Source organism: Heloderma suspectum, chromosome 1 (genome assembly GCF_057233095.1).
Source record: "Heloderma suspectum isolate Gila_16-S chromosome 1, 16-S_ref, whole genome shotgun sequence".
Lineage (NCBI taxonomy): Eukaryota > Metazoa > Chordata > Lepidosauria > Squamata > Helodermatidae > Heloderma > Heloderma suspectum.
This window is the reverse complement of record NC_139458.1, coordinates 221,467,706-221,487,196: the sequence shown is the minus strand read 5'-3', so window position 1 is coordinate 221,487,196 and position 19,491 is coordinate 221,467,706. Positions and strand designations below refer to the sequence as shown.

Here is a 19,491-nt window from a genome sequence, read left to right as displayed (position 1 = left end):
ATTTAAACAAACATCCCCCAGCTGGAATTCATTTTAAACAAACCACAGTTCTCAAGTTCATATGTCTCAGGGAACTGTAATTTTTTTTTAAAAACCTGAAGCATTCAGTCACTTCCTGTGGTGCATGAAACGGAGGAGAGGGGAGAAGGGACTGTGCAAGCCTGAGAGTTGTTCACATGGTAGGAAACGTTTGTTTCCCATTATATCTGTTCCAGGCCTATGCATATGATAGTGCTCATAATTTCTGAAGGTTGCATTGCTAGCATCTGGAGGTGCTAATATTGTAGCAGGAGATACCTGTCAGTAGTATACAGGTTTGGTAGATTGAAGAAATAATAACACAGGACCATATGAGCAAACAGCTAGATAATTGCTTGTATTAAAGAGTTTGATGAAGAATTGAATGGTTCTAAACCTGTTTAAATTATTTTTAATAGTATACAGTACACATCTCATTGTAAATTCTTTCATGTCAGGACGAAAAGAAACTAGTAAAATTATACTATCTAGTGGTGCAATTGAAAGAACAGCTAACATATTAAAAGAGAAAGGTGAGCCAGTTATTACAGCGCAAGAGCCAGGTAAGGAAAGGCAAGGGTCTCTTGCTTGATCTTTGAGTGCTAAATAGGTATCAATATTTAATAAGCAATACAATCATGCAACGTCAGTTTTACCATCTAATTGGTCTGGTAGTATCAAATCAACAGAAGTGTTCTTAAATGTTTTAGGATCCAAGAGACCTGATGTAGGGTAGTGGCTATGAGACCAAGCTATGAATCAAAGAATCCCTGGTGTAAATCTTGCATCTATTGGAAACTCACTCACTCAGATTCAATCACTTATCAATCAGCAGGATAGGATAATAATACCTACCCTTCAGGGTTGCCATAAAGAGCTACATGATTATTACTGTTCAATGACAAGTATTCCCAATAGGTTTAGAGCAGAGGTTTGTCAGTGGAAAATAGCTGAGGACTCTCAAAATGCAAGAGTTGTTCCCTTCTGTTGCAGAGTCATGGTTGTTGGGAGGGAGGTTTGACATCTCCTTTCTTGTATATTCAGAGAGATTTACTGCTCCTATATCTAAGGATGGGGAGTTGGGGAGGGTGTGAATGTGAGAACTGCCCCTACCTATAAGCCTAGAATCTTGAAACTCCACTGTAGTTTTAGGTTCCCAGGACCTTTGGAAAACTTGTTTTGGGGAAGCCTTTCAAGCAGCTGCCCCCAACCTACTGTCTTCCAGATGGCTGGGGATAATAGGACTTGTAGTCCCACATATCTTGGGGGTACCAGGATGGGGAAGTCTGCTTTAAAGACTGCAAGGTTTATGTGGTACATGGAAGACTTGTACCTGTGTTGAACAATAAGTTAAAGTAATATCTAGCACAGCACTTTGCCCATTAACTAACTCGTTTAATGACTTCCAACTAAAAACGTTTATGCTAGGAATAATGGGAGCTAATAACATTGCAGCTAGACTTGGAGATGAAAAATCAGCAACATTTTTACATGGAAAAGGTGAAGCAGAAATTACAGTAAAACAGAGAGGTAAGCAAAACAGTAGGCACTTCTTCAGTATTCTCTTTGGAAGGCACAGTTTTAATTCATACAATTAAATTTTATTTATGCTTTTTAAACCATTTTTCTTTGCACCTTACAGTTTGTAGTTCAGATGTTGCATACCTCATGTTAAAAACTTTGCTTCCTTTTTAATGCCTTCCAGAGAGTAACTTAAAGAGAGTGATCACATTTGCACATCACAATAAGCCAAAATTCTGGCTTATTATGAATGAGCCAGTGTGCTGGTACATACTGCTTAGTTACTCCTGCTGCAAGCAGGAACAGCAAAACAGACCATGGACCTTCCATCCATGGTTAGATTATGATGTACAAACCAGGAACTCTGGCTTGTCTCTGGCTTATTCCTGGTTTGCCTATCACAATAAACAAACCATGGACAGAATGTCTGCATTTTGTTTAGCTGCTCCTGTTTACAGGAGGAGCCAAGCGGGGAGCAGTCAAGCAGCATCCACAAGCAAGCTGGCTTGTTCACAGTATCGTGATGTACAAACACGGCCACTGCCTAATGAATAAACCTGTTAGCTTTCCAAACATAATTATCACAATACATTTGGGGTTGTTTTCCTCACTATCATAGTTATAAAGTATGGGCTCTTTTCAATAATTTTGCTCTGGAGGAGAAATAGATACTAATGAGGGCAAAAGTTCCTATTTCTAATCATGACTTGCTGTCTGGAGAGCTCAGGAGACCTGTGTCAAAACACATGGCACCCTGGGATGGGTGCGAGGAAGCATGCAATGTTGATGTATGCTTGCATGTCCCCATCCCCTCCTCACTGTGTGTACACACACACACACACACACACGCTCTGCACATCCTGACCTCAGTGGGCTTGTAGCTTTTAGCAATTTCATGACAATGAGTCAATAATCAACAAGGATATTTCCTGCCCCAGTCCTGCATACAAACAGCATGATGTCTGATCTATTTTTAAATTGCTCCTAAGTCTGAAAATCACTATGCATTTACGTTGCAGGTGAATCATCCAGTGATGCAGGTAAAATGAATAATGAATTTTAAGACAAACCATACACTACTGTGCCTTTAGTGATTTTAACTTCAGTAATGTGGTACTTGGAAATATGTTGTTTTGTATTCATATTGGTAGATTAACATGAATATATTGTTAATTTTGCTTTATGATAGAATATAATATTGTATACATAATAAATGAGAGAATCATTACACACGGTTTCATATGGAATACTGAATTTAACTCTGTGAAATACTAAAAGCTATGTGGGGAAGTCTATAGTCAGTTTCAATAGGATTGGAAAAGGAATGTTATAAGCATTTGATATAAATGTGGTTTTCAAAATAACAAATAACATAATTCTTTTATTTAATAGAAGGAGATGTTCTGAACACTGCTGCCCCTGAAAAAATGGTTGTTTCTGAGAATAATGAAATTACTAATGAACTTCCTCCTCAAGTTACCCAAAGGTCTGTCTATGTATCCTTCTTATCATTAAATGTATATTAACTATATTACTAGGGCTGAACATTTGGGATACAATCCAGCCAGTGTTAACACTTAATGCCACTTATTTCAGTTAGAAAGATTTAAACATGCTTCATTCTTCCATTGAAGTCAATGGTATGTAAAAGTGCTTCACTTTGTTTGGATTGTGCTCCATATATTTAAACTGAAAATGGCTTAGGACACATTGACATGGTCCTCATGCAACACTAAAACATGGTTAGCATTACGTGCACAAGCTAGAAGAAGCCCAAGCGAGGCATCCCGCCCACACACACACACACACACACACACACGCAGCTCGGAGAAGGACTTTGCTAGTATTTAGTTTCGCTTTCCACCAATTCTGGCTTCTTTTTACATGCAAACCAGAGTTTGTTTTAAACCACAATCTTTGGTTTGTATGTAATAATAAGCCAGGGTAAGTGGAAAGTGAAACTAAATGCTAGCAAAGTCCTTCTCCCAACCACTCAATAGAGGGAGAATGGAGGGGGAGCATGTGAGCCTGACTGAAGCTTTGCTCGGGCTCATTCCAGTTGGGTATGTAATACTGAACCATGGTTTTATGTTACATGCTAAGCCCATTAGATATTGACCATACTTAGAGAATTTATCAGATACCATGTAAAGTAAAAGGTCCGATAGAGATGCAGTGTTGACAAACTGGGAGCTGGCCTTTGGGACACAGGCTTCCTCTCCCTTCTTTCGCCAGAGTAAATTTTCCCCATCCGTTACCTTATTAAATGTGGTCTATGGATCACTGCCTTGTTGTGGCGAAGGGGCTTGCGTAACTCAGTGAAGCCATAAGCTATGCCGTGCAGGGCCACCCAAGACGGACAGGTCATGGCAGAGAGTTCTGACAAAATGTGGTCCACTGGAGAAGGAAATGGCAACCCACTCCAGTATTCTTGCCAAGAAAACCCCATGGAACGTATCACAAGGCTAAAAGAGATGACGCCGGAAGATGAGCCCCTCAGGTCGGAAGGTGTCCAATATACTACTGGGGAAGAGCAGAGGGAATTTCCAAGTAGTGCCAGAAAGAGTGAAGCGGCTGGGCCAAAGCCGAAAGGACACTCAGCTGTGGATGTGTCTGGTGGTGAAAAGAAAATCCGATGCTGTAAAGAACAATATTGTTTAGGAACCTGGAATGTTAGATCAATGAATCAAGGTAAGCTGGAGGTGGTCAAACATGAGATGGCAAGATTGAACATCGACATCTTGGGAATCAGTGAACTAAAATGGACAGGCATGGGCGAATTTAATTCAGGTGACCATCATATCTACAATTGTGGCCAAGAATCCCTTAGAAGAAATGGAGTAGCACTCATAGTCAACAAAAGGGTGGGAAAAGCAGTACTGGGGTACAATCTCAAAAATGACAGAATGATCTCAGTACGAATCCAAGGCAAACCATTCAACATCACAGTAATTCAAGTCTATGCCCCAACCACTGAGGCCGAAGAAGCTGAGGTTGATCGGTTCTATGAAGACCTCCAACACCTTCTAGAACTAACACCAAAAATAGATGTCCTCTTCATCATAGGGGACTGGAATGCTAAAGTAGGAAGTAAAGAAATCACTGGGATAACAGGCAGGCATGGCCTTGGTGTACAAAATGAAGCAGGACAAAAGCTAACAGAGTTTTGCCAAGAGAACACGCTGATCATAGCAAACACTCTTTTCCAACAGCACAAGAGACGACTCTACACATGGACATCACCAGATGGTCAATATCGAAATCAGATTGATTATGTCCTTTGCAGCCAAAGATGGAGAAGCTCCATACAGTCAGTCAAAACAAGACCTGGAGCTGACTGTGGCTCAGATCATGAGCTGCTTCTTGCAAAACTTCGGCTGAAATTGAAGAACGTAGGGAAAACCACTAAACCATTCAGGTATGACCTAAATCATATCCCTTATGAATATACAGTGGAGGTGAGGAATAGATTGCAGGGATTAAACCTGATAGACAGAGTGCCTGAGGAACTATGGACGGAGGTCCGTAACATTGTTCAGGAGGCAGCAACTCAATCCATCCCAAAGAAAAAGAAATGGAAGAAAGCCAAGTGGCTGTCTGATGAGGCTTTACAAGTAGCTGAGGAAAGAAGGGAAGCAAAAAGCAAGGGAGAAAGGGGAAGATATATCCAACTGAATGCAGAGTTCCAGAGAATAGCAAGGAGAGACAAGAAGGCCTTCTTAAATGAACAATGCAAGGAAATCGAGGAAAACAACAGAATGGGAAAGACTAGAGATCTCTTCAAGAAAATTGGAGATTTCAAGGGAACGTTTTGTGCAAAGACGGGCATGATAAAGGACAAAGAAGGCAGGGACCTCACAGAAGCAGATGAGCTTAAGAAGAGGTGGAAAGAATACACAGAAGAACTATACAGGAAAGATCTTAATGTCCTTGATAGCCATGATAGTAATGGCCTTGATAGCCATGATAGTGCGGTCACTGAACTTGAGCCGGACATCCTAGAGAGCGAAGTCAAGTGGGCCTTAGGAAGCATTACTTACAACAAAGCTAGCGGAGATGACAGTATTCCAGCTGAGCTATTTAAAATCCTAAAATATGATGCTGTTAAAGTGCTGCATTCAATATGCCAACAAATTTGGAACACTCAGCAATGGCCGCAAGACTGGAAAAGGTCAGTTTACATTCCAATTCCAAAGAAGGGCAACGCCAAAGAGTGTTCAAACTACTGCACAATTGCGCTCATTTCACATGCCAGCAAGGTGATGCTCAAAATCCTACAAGCTAGGCTTCAGCAGTATGTGAACCGAGAACTACCGGAAGTACAAGCTGGGTTTCGAAGAGGCAGAGGAACTAGAGATCAAATCGCCAATGTTCGCTGCATCATGGAGAAAGCAGGAGAATTCCAGAAAAACGTCTATTTCTGCTTCATTGACTACGCTAAAGCCTTTGATTGTGTGGATCACAACAAACTGTGGCAAATTCTTAAAGTGATGGGAGTACACCTTACCTGTCTCCTGAGAAACCTGTACGAGGGTCAAGAAGCAACAGTAAGAACCGGACATGGAACAACCGAGTGGTTCAAAATTGGGAAAGGAGTACGACAAGGCTGCATATTGTCACCCTGCTTATTTAACTTATATGCAAAGTACATCATGAGAAATGCCGGGTTGGATGAATCAGAGGTCGGAATTAAGATTGCTGGGAGAATTATCAACAACCTCCGATATGCAGATGATACCACCCTAATGGCAGAAAGTGAAGAGGATCTAAAGAGCCTCTTGTTGAGGGTGAAAGAGGAGAGTGCAAAAGCTGGTTTGAAACTCAACATTAAAAAAACTAAGATCATGTCATCTGGCCCTATCACTTCCTGGCATATAGAAGGGGAAGAAATGGAAGCAGTGACAAATTTTACTTTCTTGGGCTCCAAGATCACCGCAGACGGTGACTGTAGCCATGAAATTAAAAGACGCTTGCTCCTTGGGAGGAAAGCTATGGCCAACCTAGACAGCATAGTAAGAAGCAGAGACATCACCTTGCCAACAAAGGTCCGTCTAATCAAAGCTATGGTTTTCCCAGTAGTAATGTATGGCTGTGAGAGCTGGACTATAAGGAAGGCTGAGCGCCGAAGAATTGATGCTTTCGAACTGTGGTGCTGGAGAAGACTCTTACGAGTCCCATGGACTGCAAGGAGGTCCAATCAGTCCATCCTAAAGGAAATCAACCCTGAGTGCTCATTGGGAGGACAGATACTGAAGCTGAAGCTCAAATATTTTGGCCACCTAATGCGAAGAGAAAACTCTCTGGAAAAGACCCTGATGCTGGGAAAGATTGAAGGCAAAAGGAGAAGGGGACGGCAGAGGATGAGATGGCTAGATAGCATCACCGATGCAATGAATATGAACCTGAGCACACTCCGGGAGAGTGCGCAGGACAGGAAGGCCTGGCGTGCTATGGTCCATGGGGTCACGAAGAGTCGGACATGACTGAACGACTGAACAACAACAACAATGTTAATTAGGTTCCCTTGTAAACAAGCATTTGAAACCATAGTTTGGAAGTTTTGAATTTTAAACCATGATTACAAGGGAACCTACTTAGCGATACATGAGCGCGCACGCTCGCGCTCTCTCTCTCTCTCTCTCTCTCTCTCTCTCTCTCTCTCTATATATATATATATATATAATTTCTTGGATATGATTTATTCCTGGTTTTGCATGTTTTCTGTTTTACCTTTAAATATTATAGTGCATATATATATTGTACCTGAACAGAATCAAAATTGTGATAACAAATAGTAAACTTGACTGCAGTATATACATTTCAGAGTAAAAGCATCTTAACTCTTTACTCCTTGGATGCAATCTTATTTAAAATATATTTATTAATATACAATACTTTCTGGCATGGAGTGCCGATGTGCACACAGACAGAAATAGAGAAGGCAGATGTGCCATTCTCCATTCATTTCAATGGACAAGGTAGATGTGAAGGCAGTCTTACTGCGACATCTGTCACCCCACTTATTGCCAGGGTTAAATTCGGCTGGTCTGGAAGACTAGGCGGGTGTCCCCTTTTTCCCTCACCACTCCATGTGCGCCCCTCCTGAAGCTGCATGCTGGAAGAGGAAGACCATCCCAGCTAGAAGGCATGTTCTACCCTGGTCAAGGATATACAATAGCTGTGCTACCCTGCAAGAACCTCCAAACAAGTTCTCAAGGTCCATTTGTAGGAGAAGGCTCTTCCACATATGCAGAATGGCTTCCTCTATTAGGGGTGCAGAATTCTAGCCCTAAGGCCATATCTGGCCTTCCTGGGGTCCCCAGATGGCCACATACCCTTTCCCCTGACCACTGATCATTTGGTGGTTTCCTGGCTTCTATTCATCAATGGTTCAAAAACCTCTCCTAAGGCTTAGTTACTAGCAATAGGAGCTTTAAGCTACAACGTGCTGGTATTTCTTGCTCTGCCACTTTTGCCTTCAGCGCTGCCCACCACTGAAATGCCATCCCTGAGAGCTTCTCTGAAATAGAACGTGCCCCCAGGCTGAAAGAGCTTCAACACCCCTGTTCTGTTGGAATGAATGGGGACGCCTTCCTGTACATGAGCTATGTGTACAACAGTGCATACTCAGGGCTCTGGATCAAGAGCAACCTATCCTGGAGAAAAATGAAAAATACATGTTATTGTGAATTGATTTTAGAAGCCCAAATTTTAAGAAATATTCATGTTGATTTGTATAGCTAATGTTAAATTAATTGAAATATGTGAGTCAGAATCTGCACCTGTTTGGCCAGATTAGAATTGTAAAACTGTTTAATTCTTGGCATGCCGGTGGTAAAGATTATTCTTTGAGGGAAAATTAGGTTAGTTCTCTATGTCCCTTCACCGTTGGTTATGCAAGCAGAAGTAGGGCACTGCTCAGCCAAAATTAAGTATTTTTCAGTCCCATTGATTTCAGTAGAAGTTAAACATGTGCTTAGTTAACTATTAACTATTTTTCATCAAAAGTAAATGAGGTTTAATGTACTGAGCTTTGGCTGGATTTTTGCATAGGCTTAGATTCCCCCTTTGTGTTCTGACTCGTTAGAGTATAATTAAGAATTACAGGTTTCTGTTATTATAATGCATATTCTTTACTGAGGAAGATGTATCAAGGTTTGAAATTATTAAGTTTTGGGGATTCATTCAAAATAAATGGTTTTGTGAGCTGATCTGTGCTAATTGAGACAACTTTTAACCCATTTCACAGACGATTACCACGACCCAGCAGTGCAAGGCCCGCTCCACCCCGGATAAAACGCCAAGAAAGTACAGAGGTTTTAGTGCCAGAGAGGTAAGGACAAAATATATGAGTTATGACAAATATTGTTAACACTTCTGCCATGTTATTCCCTAGTTATTAGCAAATGCAGTCCAGTTTCAAAATCTTCAAGCCTCCAGTAGTCTAATAAAATGCTTGTTTTAGACACTGTTTTTCTGATCTCTATGGCATTTTCTAATACCTCTATGGTTAGGAGAGAAAACCAACAAAGTCTGTTTTACAGTACATTTGGCATGTGTATTCTAATTGCTTGGTTACACACCATGAGAATAATATCTCAAAAAGGGATAATGAATTGTGATAGCCATCGCAAACAATTAAAGATACAGAATGTGAAAAAATGGATTAAATCTTAGAATTCTAAGGACCTATTAATTTGCTGCAAATGCCTGTTTCAGAAGCTGCTTTACAATCTATATTATTTATTAAAAAGACAAAGCATTGATCTTAACCATTATTGCAAATCCAAATCTCTTTATTGCAGTCCTTGACCAGATTGAAAAAGCAAGGTATATAAGATACATATACAAAAACCATATAGCACAACAAAATATATATACAAAGATGTATAGAACAGTGTACCATCCATGCTGAGTAAACCAAAAACAGGTTAACTGAGCTATCAGGTTAACTGCAACAGAAAAAAAACCTTAGCAACTTTTCTAATAACTGCAGGAATGGTGTCTGCTCAACAGTAAGATACATAAAACAAATTGTCTCTGCCAGGAAATGTAGATAATAAAGGCACAGTCATTCATCTCCTAATATCCCATTAGAAATTGCAATATAATAAAGCATGTGTTACAGTCTTTAAATCCCCTGAACAATCAGTGACAACAAGGTTGCAGTGAAGACTCCTTATTGAAATGCCTCTCTATCATGGCAGATGGTAGAGCATTCATACGGACCAGTGTAAATGCAACACAAGGTTTATAAACATGAGCAGTTTTTATATCGTTAGCCCCTTTTGCTCCCAATTGGGTACTGAATGCCAAAAATAGAAGGAGAACAAAATTAACTGCCAAGGATACCAGATTTTGCCATTCAGTGTTGTACAATCTTAACAAAAGAAATACATTTATTACATTTATATCCCGCCTTTTTTCCTCCTCCTCTCCATTTTATCCTCATAACAACAACCTGTGAGGTAGGTTGGGCTGAGAGTCTGTGACTGGCCCAAAGTCACCTAATGAGCTTCCATGGCCAAGTGGGGATTAGAACCCCAAGCTCCCGACTCCCAGGCCAACACTCTAGCACTACACCACACTTTTGCGTTTTCCTTGCTCAAAGAAAAAAGTTCAAATGGAGAAATACCCATTTCCATTATTTTACATTGTACAGCCTTCACCCAGCTATTTCTACAAGAGTCTTACCAGATCATAGGACAGAACCAAGAGTCCTATGATCTGGCAACTATAGCCATCTTTAGAAATTGTTGAATTTGATGCTCACTTTTCTGTTGGAGACAAAGCTTTGATTTCTGCTTTCAATGATCATCAGTCAGAACTTTTTGCCTGAGTTATAGTTTTGTACTTTCTTCTAGAAACGGCAGTGGCAAAATAGTGACAAATGTCATTATAGACAAAGAGGACGAGGAAGATGATGACCAGTTTGTTGTTGAGGCAACACTGCAGCTGCCTGAAATGACAGAAATGGCAATGGTTGGTTAATTGATTTTCTCATTCAAATGTTAACCGGAAGTTAATGTGGTGCTATCTGCTTTTCCTGTGTCTCGCTCCTTGAAGGATTCTAGTAGATTGTTTTATCTACTAGGTTATTGAAGGCAGGCTCATGAATTATGGCAGCCTGTCTAGAGATGGAAGACTGGAGAATCAACAGTTGGAGACAGCCTAGATACCTAAGCCTTTTGCTTTCAAAGCTCATGGCTCATTCCTTCAAATCTTGCCCAAATAGGATACGGCCCAGATACCTGAAAATGCCTGCTATAGGGTTGTCCTATGTAGCTTATATCTCAAGGATCTAATGATAGCCACATTTGAAGTTCCACCTGAATTGGTACATAACTTAGTAGAGCCTGTGATCTCCAAGTTGGACAATAGAAGTCCCTTTTTAATTTACAGGGGAGAAGAATAGCGTTGTAAAATACAGTTCTCTGCAAATGGGCTGATAATCTTCAGTTTTGGGGTGGTGGTGGTAATCCCCTTTATTAGAGAGAGAAAAGTCACTGCCACCCCCAAGAATTGCCTCTGAACTTCTTTACATTAAGAAGCTTGCAAACAGTAATGTAAATCTTCTTTCCATCTTCTCTTAAATTACTGTTACTCAGGAGGCAACAGTAGAGCTGGAAGGAGATGAGAAGCATGGTAAGTGTTCTTTTTGATTAGGATTTTTTCTGAGCTTTTCCCCATATAACTAATTTCAGGAAGCAGTAAAATGGGCTTAGCTTATATATCTTCTCTCCTCCATTCTGTATTTTCCTGCTGTCACTATCCACTGATCCCTGCTGGCCTCCTTCCCCTATTCATGATGCTACTTGATCCAGTTCCTACTTTCTTATCACCTGTCTTCTTTGGCCTGAGATAATTTCTGAAGGTGCAATATCCCTTCCTATCCTGCTCGCTCCATCTCTAATTTATTGGGTGAAATCCAACATTGTGCAAGCAGCTGTCATCCCACCCCTCAAAATAGCATCTCCAAAGGGTCAGGGGAGCTACAGACCACTGTGAACAATGTAATACCAGGCTGCAGTGAGAGCAGGGGAAATGCCTAAAATCTTTGGTGATTCCCAGCTTCCACTCCAGCCCAGTAAGATATGTTCTTTAGGTCCCCAGAACTCTCTGGAGAGGCTTTGGGGACTGGGTTGCAGCAGGGAGGAGGTGGCGGGAAAGATCTGTTACATGACCTTGCCTTTTGCTCGTGGAAGGATGGCTTTCACCCATTGAAAGTTGGCACGATCCTTCTGATTTTGACTTTTGCCTTATATAGATCCAGTGTTCCTAACCCTAATAAAAATTTACTTTTGCCTGTTGCCTCACCATTTTTATTACACTTCAGTGGCATAAGGATGTCATATGGGCTTCAGGAAGAATATTTAACTGCAATATGCTGTTTAGAAGAAATGTTTTAACAAACCCAAATTGAATCACTGTGTTAGCTCAACATTTTGTGTCTTTTTAGGGTGCAAACCCATGCATCTTAAAATAGAAAAAAGTCTTACAACTTCCAGCAGGGCTGGCTGGGGAGTGCTGGGAATTGTAGGACTTTGTTCATGCTAAACATGCATGGGATTGCACCTTTAGAGTTCTTTTGCAGTTAACAAAAGTAAATTTGATCTTCAACAGGTGGTCTTGTAAAAAGAATATTGGAAACAAAGAAAGATTATGAATTGTCACAATTGCCAAAATCTGCTGAGAAGGTAACGTACTAATGATCTTCAAAGAATTGAGTATTTATTTATGTATTCTTTCAGTGTCTTCAACCCAGTCCCCTTTTGCATTGTTGCATCATTCTGTATCCTGCAATACAAAACTGATTACCTATCTTGATAGCTTTGCAAAAAAGTTATCACATTCCATGAAGTGCCTCTGTCCAATGAAGCCTACCTCTTGCTGTGGACTGTGTCATACTTCTGGTCCACAGTCTACTACCCTCTACCCAATGAAATCCTTATTATTTTATTTATTATGCATTTAAATGCATAAATAAATACTTTACTGTTGCATTGTTTTTATACTTCATTGTTGCTCCTCTTGTGGGAGCCAATGTGCTGTAGTGGGCAGAGTGTTGGACGTAGACTGGGGAGACCTGTGTTTACATTTCTGTTTGCCATAAAGCTCACTAGTGACCTTTGACGAGTCACTGTCTCTCAGCTGAACCCACCTCATAGCATTATCGTGGTATAAAATGGAGGAGGGAGGAGAGCCATGAATGCCTTCCTGAAGTCCCTGAAGAAAGGGTGGGATAAATATATAAGGCACAATAATAAATTCTGCCCTTCAGGGCTAGTTCTAAGGAAAATCTAGCTCCTCCCACCTGTAGTTCTTCCCTCTCCTGGAAACTAATTGGCAGTCAAAGCAACCACCACAGTATTGGCTGTGTATGGTCTCATCTCTCTGCTTTATAAGGAGGTGTGTTACAATGGCATTCAGCACCAGATGAAGGTTCCAGAATTGACCTTCCTACTTAGTGCTTTACCCCCTTTGAACCCGTTAAATCCTTTCTCCGAGCTGATCATCTTTTGCTCTGCTCATCTTCTTTCTCTTTTTGCCTCCATTCCCTTTAGTAGTTCCAGGCAGCTGTTTTCCACTTATCATTTGGATCATGTAGACCCATTGTTCCAGAATTTCAGAGCAGAGTTTGTCTGCATTTATTTATTTAGTTATTTAATTTAACTTTTTATTTAAAAGATTTATAAACTACCATTTAGAGAGAAATCCTCAGAAGGCAGCATACAAAATTTTAAGCCACAAAACACAATAGAATAATGATGTTTTATCGCTGGCATATCTAGTGGCTACATATTACTACAGTGTTTGCATTTTCCCTCTAATACTGAAGAATAGAAAAGTTTTTTCTTGGATAGAAAGTGATAATGCCTTTTCTTTATTAACTGAAATTATTATGATTTGTACACATGCCTTGGTATCCTGAATAAATGGCTAGGGCAATCTTCCAACAAGGTTTTTAAATGTCTGCATTAAGATGGCTACATGGTAGTTAAAGTAGGCTGAATCTAGCCAGACTTCATAAAGATTCAAAATCAAAGCATGTTGTCTTTTTTCATAATGGAAGACAATTTTATTTAGGAGTTGTTGCATTATCTTCTATAGTACAATTGTAATTAGTTGAAAATTTTATGCTCACTAGATATTTGTATAGAAGCTTATTGTTACCCAACAGTAGTTTCCCATCTGAGGCTATTCCAACTAATTTCAACCTACTTTTCATTAGTCTAAGATGTTGTTAGAACTATGATAAACTGAAAATAACTGAAATGTCATGGTGATATGTAATCACTATGGCTTACAAATAAAGAACTGTGAGAAAAGGTCTGTTCCTCCCTTCCTGCTGCAGCCCCTGGTTCCCCCCTGAGAGTTGGAGGACCCACGGAACAGGATGCAGTATGCTAAGGGGAGTGCAGCCAAGGGATGGAATCTGCAGAAATCTGAGACCCCATGCCACTCCCACTTTAAGGCAAGCAGAATTGCCTTTAGTTCATGCAGGTTTCTTTCGGGATCCAATTCTGTTACTTCCTCCATCCATATTTAAGAAAAAATAAATATTTGGCTCTCTCATCTAGAAAGCATATTTATTCTATTTTTATTTGTGTTTAAATTCCAAATCCTGGGTTTTTAAATATAATTCTATTACAGATTATTCATGCTTGTTGAATGCCCAACTGAATGCCTGCTTTGAAGACTCTCACCTTCAGAAAATTGATAATATGAATCCCATTAACCATGTCATTTTCTGAACAGAGTGTCTCCTGACCTTTGCAGTGCTTAATGCTGTTGGAAGTTATTAGAATATGTTCATGAAAGGTGTGAAAATGTGTTTTAACACAGAGGTTACAATCTAAGGATTCTTAAGATCTACTTAAGTCATACTGAAATCAGAGAAGTGTAACAGTTGGTCTAGACCATCATCTCCAGCCAGCAGCTATGCAGGCTAGTGGGGGGTTATGGGAGTTGTAGTCCAACACATCTGGAGGGTGCCAGGTTGGGGTAGGATGGTCTAGATCTTCCATTCCTTCCTTCCTTCCCTCACCTCACAAACTTGCATGCTTTTCTCTTCACCTTCCACATCTAATATTTGATTTAGTCTCCCTTCATCTGCTTTGTAAAAGTATTTTAGTAGTTGAATCTTAAAACATAACTTTAATGTTTACATACAGTATATCATCTAGTATGTTTTATCTTTTAGCACTGAGTCACCAGTCTGTTCTGTATGGAAAAAGTTTGATTTTTAGATATAAAAATGTACTTTTAAAAACCATTTACTGCTCTAGTACACATGAACTGAAATATAAGGCCACACAGTCAGAGGTGTTCATTTTTTTCAGTATATTTAATTTCTAATTAGTTCATGTATCTTTATAAAATCACAGAATTTTACATTGTCATCAGCCTCCTACCACAGTGTGTGTATTATGAAACCAAACATCAGGGAAAAATCTTGATATAGAAATATTTTTCTACAATTAAAATATGATTTCATTTGTAAGCCAGTGACTGCTAAAATACCTTTGGCAGTGGTCCCTGTTGCCTTCAAACACAGCTCAAGAAATGAACCATAGATGTATATAGAAAGAATAATCAGTCAAGAAGTAAGAAACATTTAAAAGAAGTTTGGGTCCCAGTAAGGGAGATACTTATTCACCTTGCATGAACTGCTTTTAATAATGCATTGGTTTATGGTAAGGTGGGTTCAAGAAAAACCATTTTATCGTTTACAAAACTAAAATTGAATAATTGGTAAAATCAGTTTTTGTTTATGGGCAGAATCCAACGGGGCACTTAACGCCCCTGCTGATTCTCTTCTGCCCCACCAGTTGTGTTGCACAATTGGCCCTTCACCACTTGCGCAACAGTGATTTAGCACTTCCCGGGGCAACCTGAAACGAGCAGAAATGCTAGTTTCTGGAAAGAGGCAGGTTGGTGGAGCTCACATAAGGGAGCTCCGCCAACCCATCTCCTCCTAGAAATGAGTGTTTCCATCCGTTTCGGGGCTTCCCCTAGGAACGCTAAATCTCCCTTGCGTAAGCACTAGGTCCTGCTTGCCTAACAGAATTGGCAGGCCCCACCACTTAGGGTTTCCCTCCCTAAGTTATTCTAGCCAGCAAGTCCCTGTTCAAACTTCTAGCAACATTGCAGGTCCCATTTGGATTCCCTGCTGTTACTCCTTTGTAGCCTGAGAGTCTTCAGGATTTGCATCTGTAATGAACCTGTTGATAGTAGGGATGGCAGAGAATTCCGCCACAGATCTTGGTGAGGCCGAATGCCAGTGCATTCGGCCCCCTGAACTCCGTGGCGGAACAGCCTCCACCCCCCCCCCCTGCGGATCCCTCCCGGGACAAGACTTACCTGGGGCGGATCTTCTGGGCGGCGGCGGCGGCTCTGGCGGCAGCTTCAGCGGCGGCGGCTGCAGCAGCTGGTCTTCCGACCGGCTGCCACCGCCGTCATTTCCAGTCTTATTAAAAAAAAAAAAAAAAGACGTGATAGGCTACGTAAAGATTTACGTAGCCTATCATGGCTGGGTTTAAAAAAAACAAACAAACGACGTGATAGGCTACGTAAATCTTTACGTAGCCTATCATGGCTGGCTGGGTTTAAAAAACAAAACAAAACCGCGTATGCAAATGGCGGCGGCTACCGCCATTTGCATTCCTTATTTTTGGCTGTCTTAGTCTACGTAAATATTTACGTAGCCCGCTATGCTATTTGCGTTCCCCTTTATTTTCACCGTCATATTCTACCTAAATATTTACGTAGATTCAGACGGCCAAAAATAAGGAACGCAAATGCCGGCAGCCGTAGCCGCCGCCATTTGCGTATGCAGTCCCCCCCCCCCCAGACGGCTGCGGACGGCTCTGGGCTGGGCTGCCGCGGAGCACAGCCGGCCATCGAGGCTTCCGGGGAGGGAGGAACGGATCGCCTCCCCCCCGTCGAAGATTCCGGGAGGAGGGATGGAACGTCTCTCCCCCCACCATCAACATAATCCGCGAAAGGTAAGTCACTTTCGTACATCCCTAGTGATAGTGATTTAAAGACGTGAGACTGAAGCCTCTCTTCTTGTGTGTATGCATGAGGAAGGTGAGGGCCAAGGGAATGTGACAGCAGGGTACAAATCAAATAAATAAATAAACTTCAAATCACAACTTTTTTTCCCCACAAGCTGAAATGAGTCTTTGATCTTAATGGCTTAAGTTTTAAAAATAGAAAAGGGGGATGATGGAAATAACTAATTTAGGAAGCTTTCTGTGTGAAGAATTTGCTTCATTTGGTCACAGTGTCAGTGATGTATTGACTAAAATCACATTAAATATTTTTGAACACTAGCCTACAGTGTAATCCTATGCATTTTTACTCAGAAGTAAATCTCGCTGAGCTTACTGCCATGAAAGTCTACATAGTATTACAGCCTAAATTACTATAGTTGCTCAAAGGTAAAGTTTCCAGGTCAAACATCCAGGTCAAGGCAGCTGAACAATAAAAAACAAAATAATTGTATTTATATAGCACTCCATACCCTTACCCTGCTACTTGACTCAGGGTGTTTTACAATCAGAATTCATTAAAACCAATTTTAAAAATAACTTTATCACAAAATGAATGGAAAATTATGATCGACCCAGTAATGTACTCCAATTCTCAAAACCTAGCATCCAGCTAAGCATTAGGGCAATTGAGTGTTGCAGTCCGTCAACATACTCAATACACCTGGACTTGCATATTCCAAATGAAGAGGTTTTACCTGGGGATTTGCCATTTGGAATCCACCTGAGCAACACAAGCATCCCACATTGGTAATTATTAAGCAGTACCTCATTTTATAGAGGGCAGAGGAGCATAGTTCAGTGGAGGATTACTTGCCTGGATGCATAAGGGTCCCAAGTTCAGTCCCACTTCTCTGAGCACAATTCAAAGTGCTGCATCTAAGGCCTTATACAGCTTGGGACTCAGATGGTTTAAGGGCTGTCTGTTTCCGTATGAATCCGCCCTCTACAGATGTTGAGATCATCTGTAGAGGCACTTCTCCAGCTCAACCAACCTTCAGTGGTAAAGCAATTGTCCGGCAGGAATTCTGTCTAGTTACAGGCACCAGGTTTATTTATTTATTACATTTCTGTACCACCCAGTAGTTGAAGCTCTCTGGGCAGCTCACAACAATTAAAACCATAAAATACTGCATAAGATCCATTATAAAAGTTTAAAACTATAGTTTAAAATAACAGTAAACAATTGAAACAGTTCTTTTTACGTGATTGTTTTATGGACAGTGATGATGTTTTATGCTGCTACTGAAGTTTTACTGTTTGTTTTATTCTTTTTCATGGTTTTATGCTGCTTTCTGCTATTTTTACACTTGTTCTATTGTTTTGCTATTATTTTATGTTTTAATTTCTAGAAAACTCCATGTAAATATTTTGCTAAATTGAAAGGCACCATGTACATATTGCTAAGTAAATAACAAATTTAGATTATATTTGATGATGCGTCAGTTCTCATACTACTATGTAGTTGATAGTTGACTGATTGCACTGTATAATTGAGCATTTAGAACTTCTCCACTGAATATTCATCCACAGGGTATAATTCTTTTCCCAAACTGTTAATAATTTTTCTAAACTTGTATATTCAGTGGATGGGATCCAGAGTAAGTTAGTTGAACTACCATCCCATTGATTTCAGTGGGATGTTGGGTTCAAGTAACTTAGTCTGGATCCAACCCAATATGTGATATTGCAGTATAATAAGGCAACAGTTGAGTTCATGTTTCAGCTAATAATAAGGAAAGGACAAAAATTAAAGGGATTTCTCTCTCAATGTGATGTCATGTAGGCCAAGGGCCAAACAAGATGTGATGTGAGCAGCCACGTTTCTTGTTCTTTTCCATATCTTCATGCTTAAAATGGGGGAGGAAATCTGATTTTAACAAGAAAAGAGTGTGCATGGGTGAGGGGGATTGATCCCTCCCCTACCTTGTTTCTATGCACTCTGTTAGCCCAGGCATTTCCTACCAGCCTTACTAACTTCTGATACTGGAACCAGGTTTGGAGAAAATTGCCTGGCCACAGGGTAGTGGGGAAGGTTCAGTACACCTCAACCATGTTCCCCTCTAGCTTTAAAATCAGACTTACACACACCTACCCTTGCTTTATTTATTTATTTTAAGTTTTTTATGCTGCCTTTCAGGGTAAAGCCCTTCCAAGGCAACAAAATATTAGATACAAAAGATACTAGTTTCATATATGTAGCAGGAACATTAAGCTTCCAAATGGTTAACAGTACAATCCACTTTGAAATGCTTCCAGTCCAGGCCCCCAATGATCTTCTGTTTACTCATAAGAAGAGCCGTGATGGATCAGACCAAGGTCCATGTAGTCCAGCATTCTGTTCACACAGTGGCCAACCAGCTGCCCACGGGAAGCCCAGAAGCAGGACATGAATGCAGTAGCACCCTCCCATGTTTCCCAGCAACTGGTGTACCTAGGCATACTGCCTCTGATACGGGGAATAGCATATAGCCATAATAACTAATAGCCATTGATAGCCTTATCGTCCATGAATCTGTCTGGTCCCTTTTTAAAGCCATCCAAATTGGTGGTTCTTACTATATCTTGTGGTAGCGAATTCCATAGTTTAACTATGTAGTGTGTGAAGACGTCCCTCCTTTTACCTGAACTGAATCTCCCTCCCACCATTCAGCCTCATGGGATGATCCCAGATTCTAGTATTATATGAGAGGGAGAATAATATTTCCGTATCCACTTTCTCCGCACCATACATAATTTTGTATACCTCTAGCATTATCTCCCCTTACTTGCCTTTTTTTCTCAGCTAAATTCATTCACCTGTGAATCCATTTTGCCCTGCCTATCCAACAAATTCCCAGCCCTAATGTCTTCCCCCACCCTGTTTCTATCTCCCTGTTTGGATGGTCTGTGAAAC

The 19,491-nt window shown here is 40.6% G+C and overlaps 1 protein-coding gene across 6 annotated transcripts in view; it reads left to right on the top strand.

The window, feature by feature from the left end:
* IFT54 (intraflagellar transport 54) overlaps positions 1-19,491 on the top strand; it is a 39,312-nt gene that overhangs the window by 15,911 nt on the left and 3,910 nt on the right. Inside the window, exons 8-15 of one of the 6 annotated variants that reach the window (XM_084820031.1) lie at positions 477-581; positions 1,447-1,548; positions 2,559-2,579; positions 2,932-3,025; positions 8,789-8,872; positions 10,404-10,521; positions 11,148-11,184; positions 12,163-12,236. In XM_084820031.1, coding sequence (XP_084676157.1) covers positions 477-581; positions 1,447-1,548; positions 2,559-2,579; positions 2,932-3,025; positions 8,789-8,872; positions 10,404-10,521; positions 11,148-11,184; positions 12,163-12,236 — 635 coding nt within the window. The remainder of the gene's footprint in view (positions 1-476; positions 582-1,446; positions 1,549-2,558; positions 2,580-2,931; positions 3,026-8,788; positions 8,873-10,403; positions 10,522-11,147; positions 11,185-12,162; positions 12,237-19,491) is intronic. The other 5 variants (XM_084820057.1, XM_084820048.1, XM_084820039.1 and 2 more) reach the window with 5 other exon arrangements.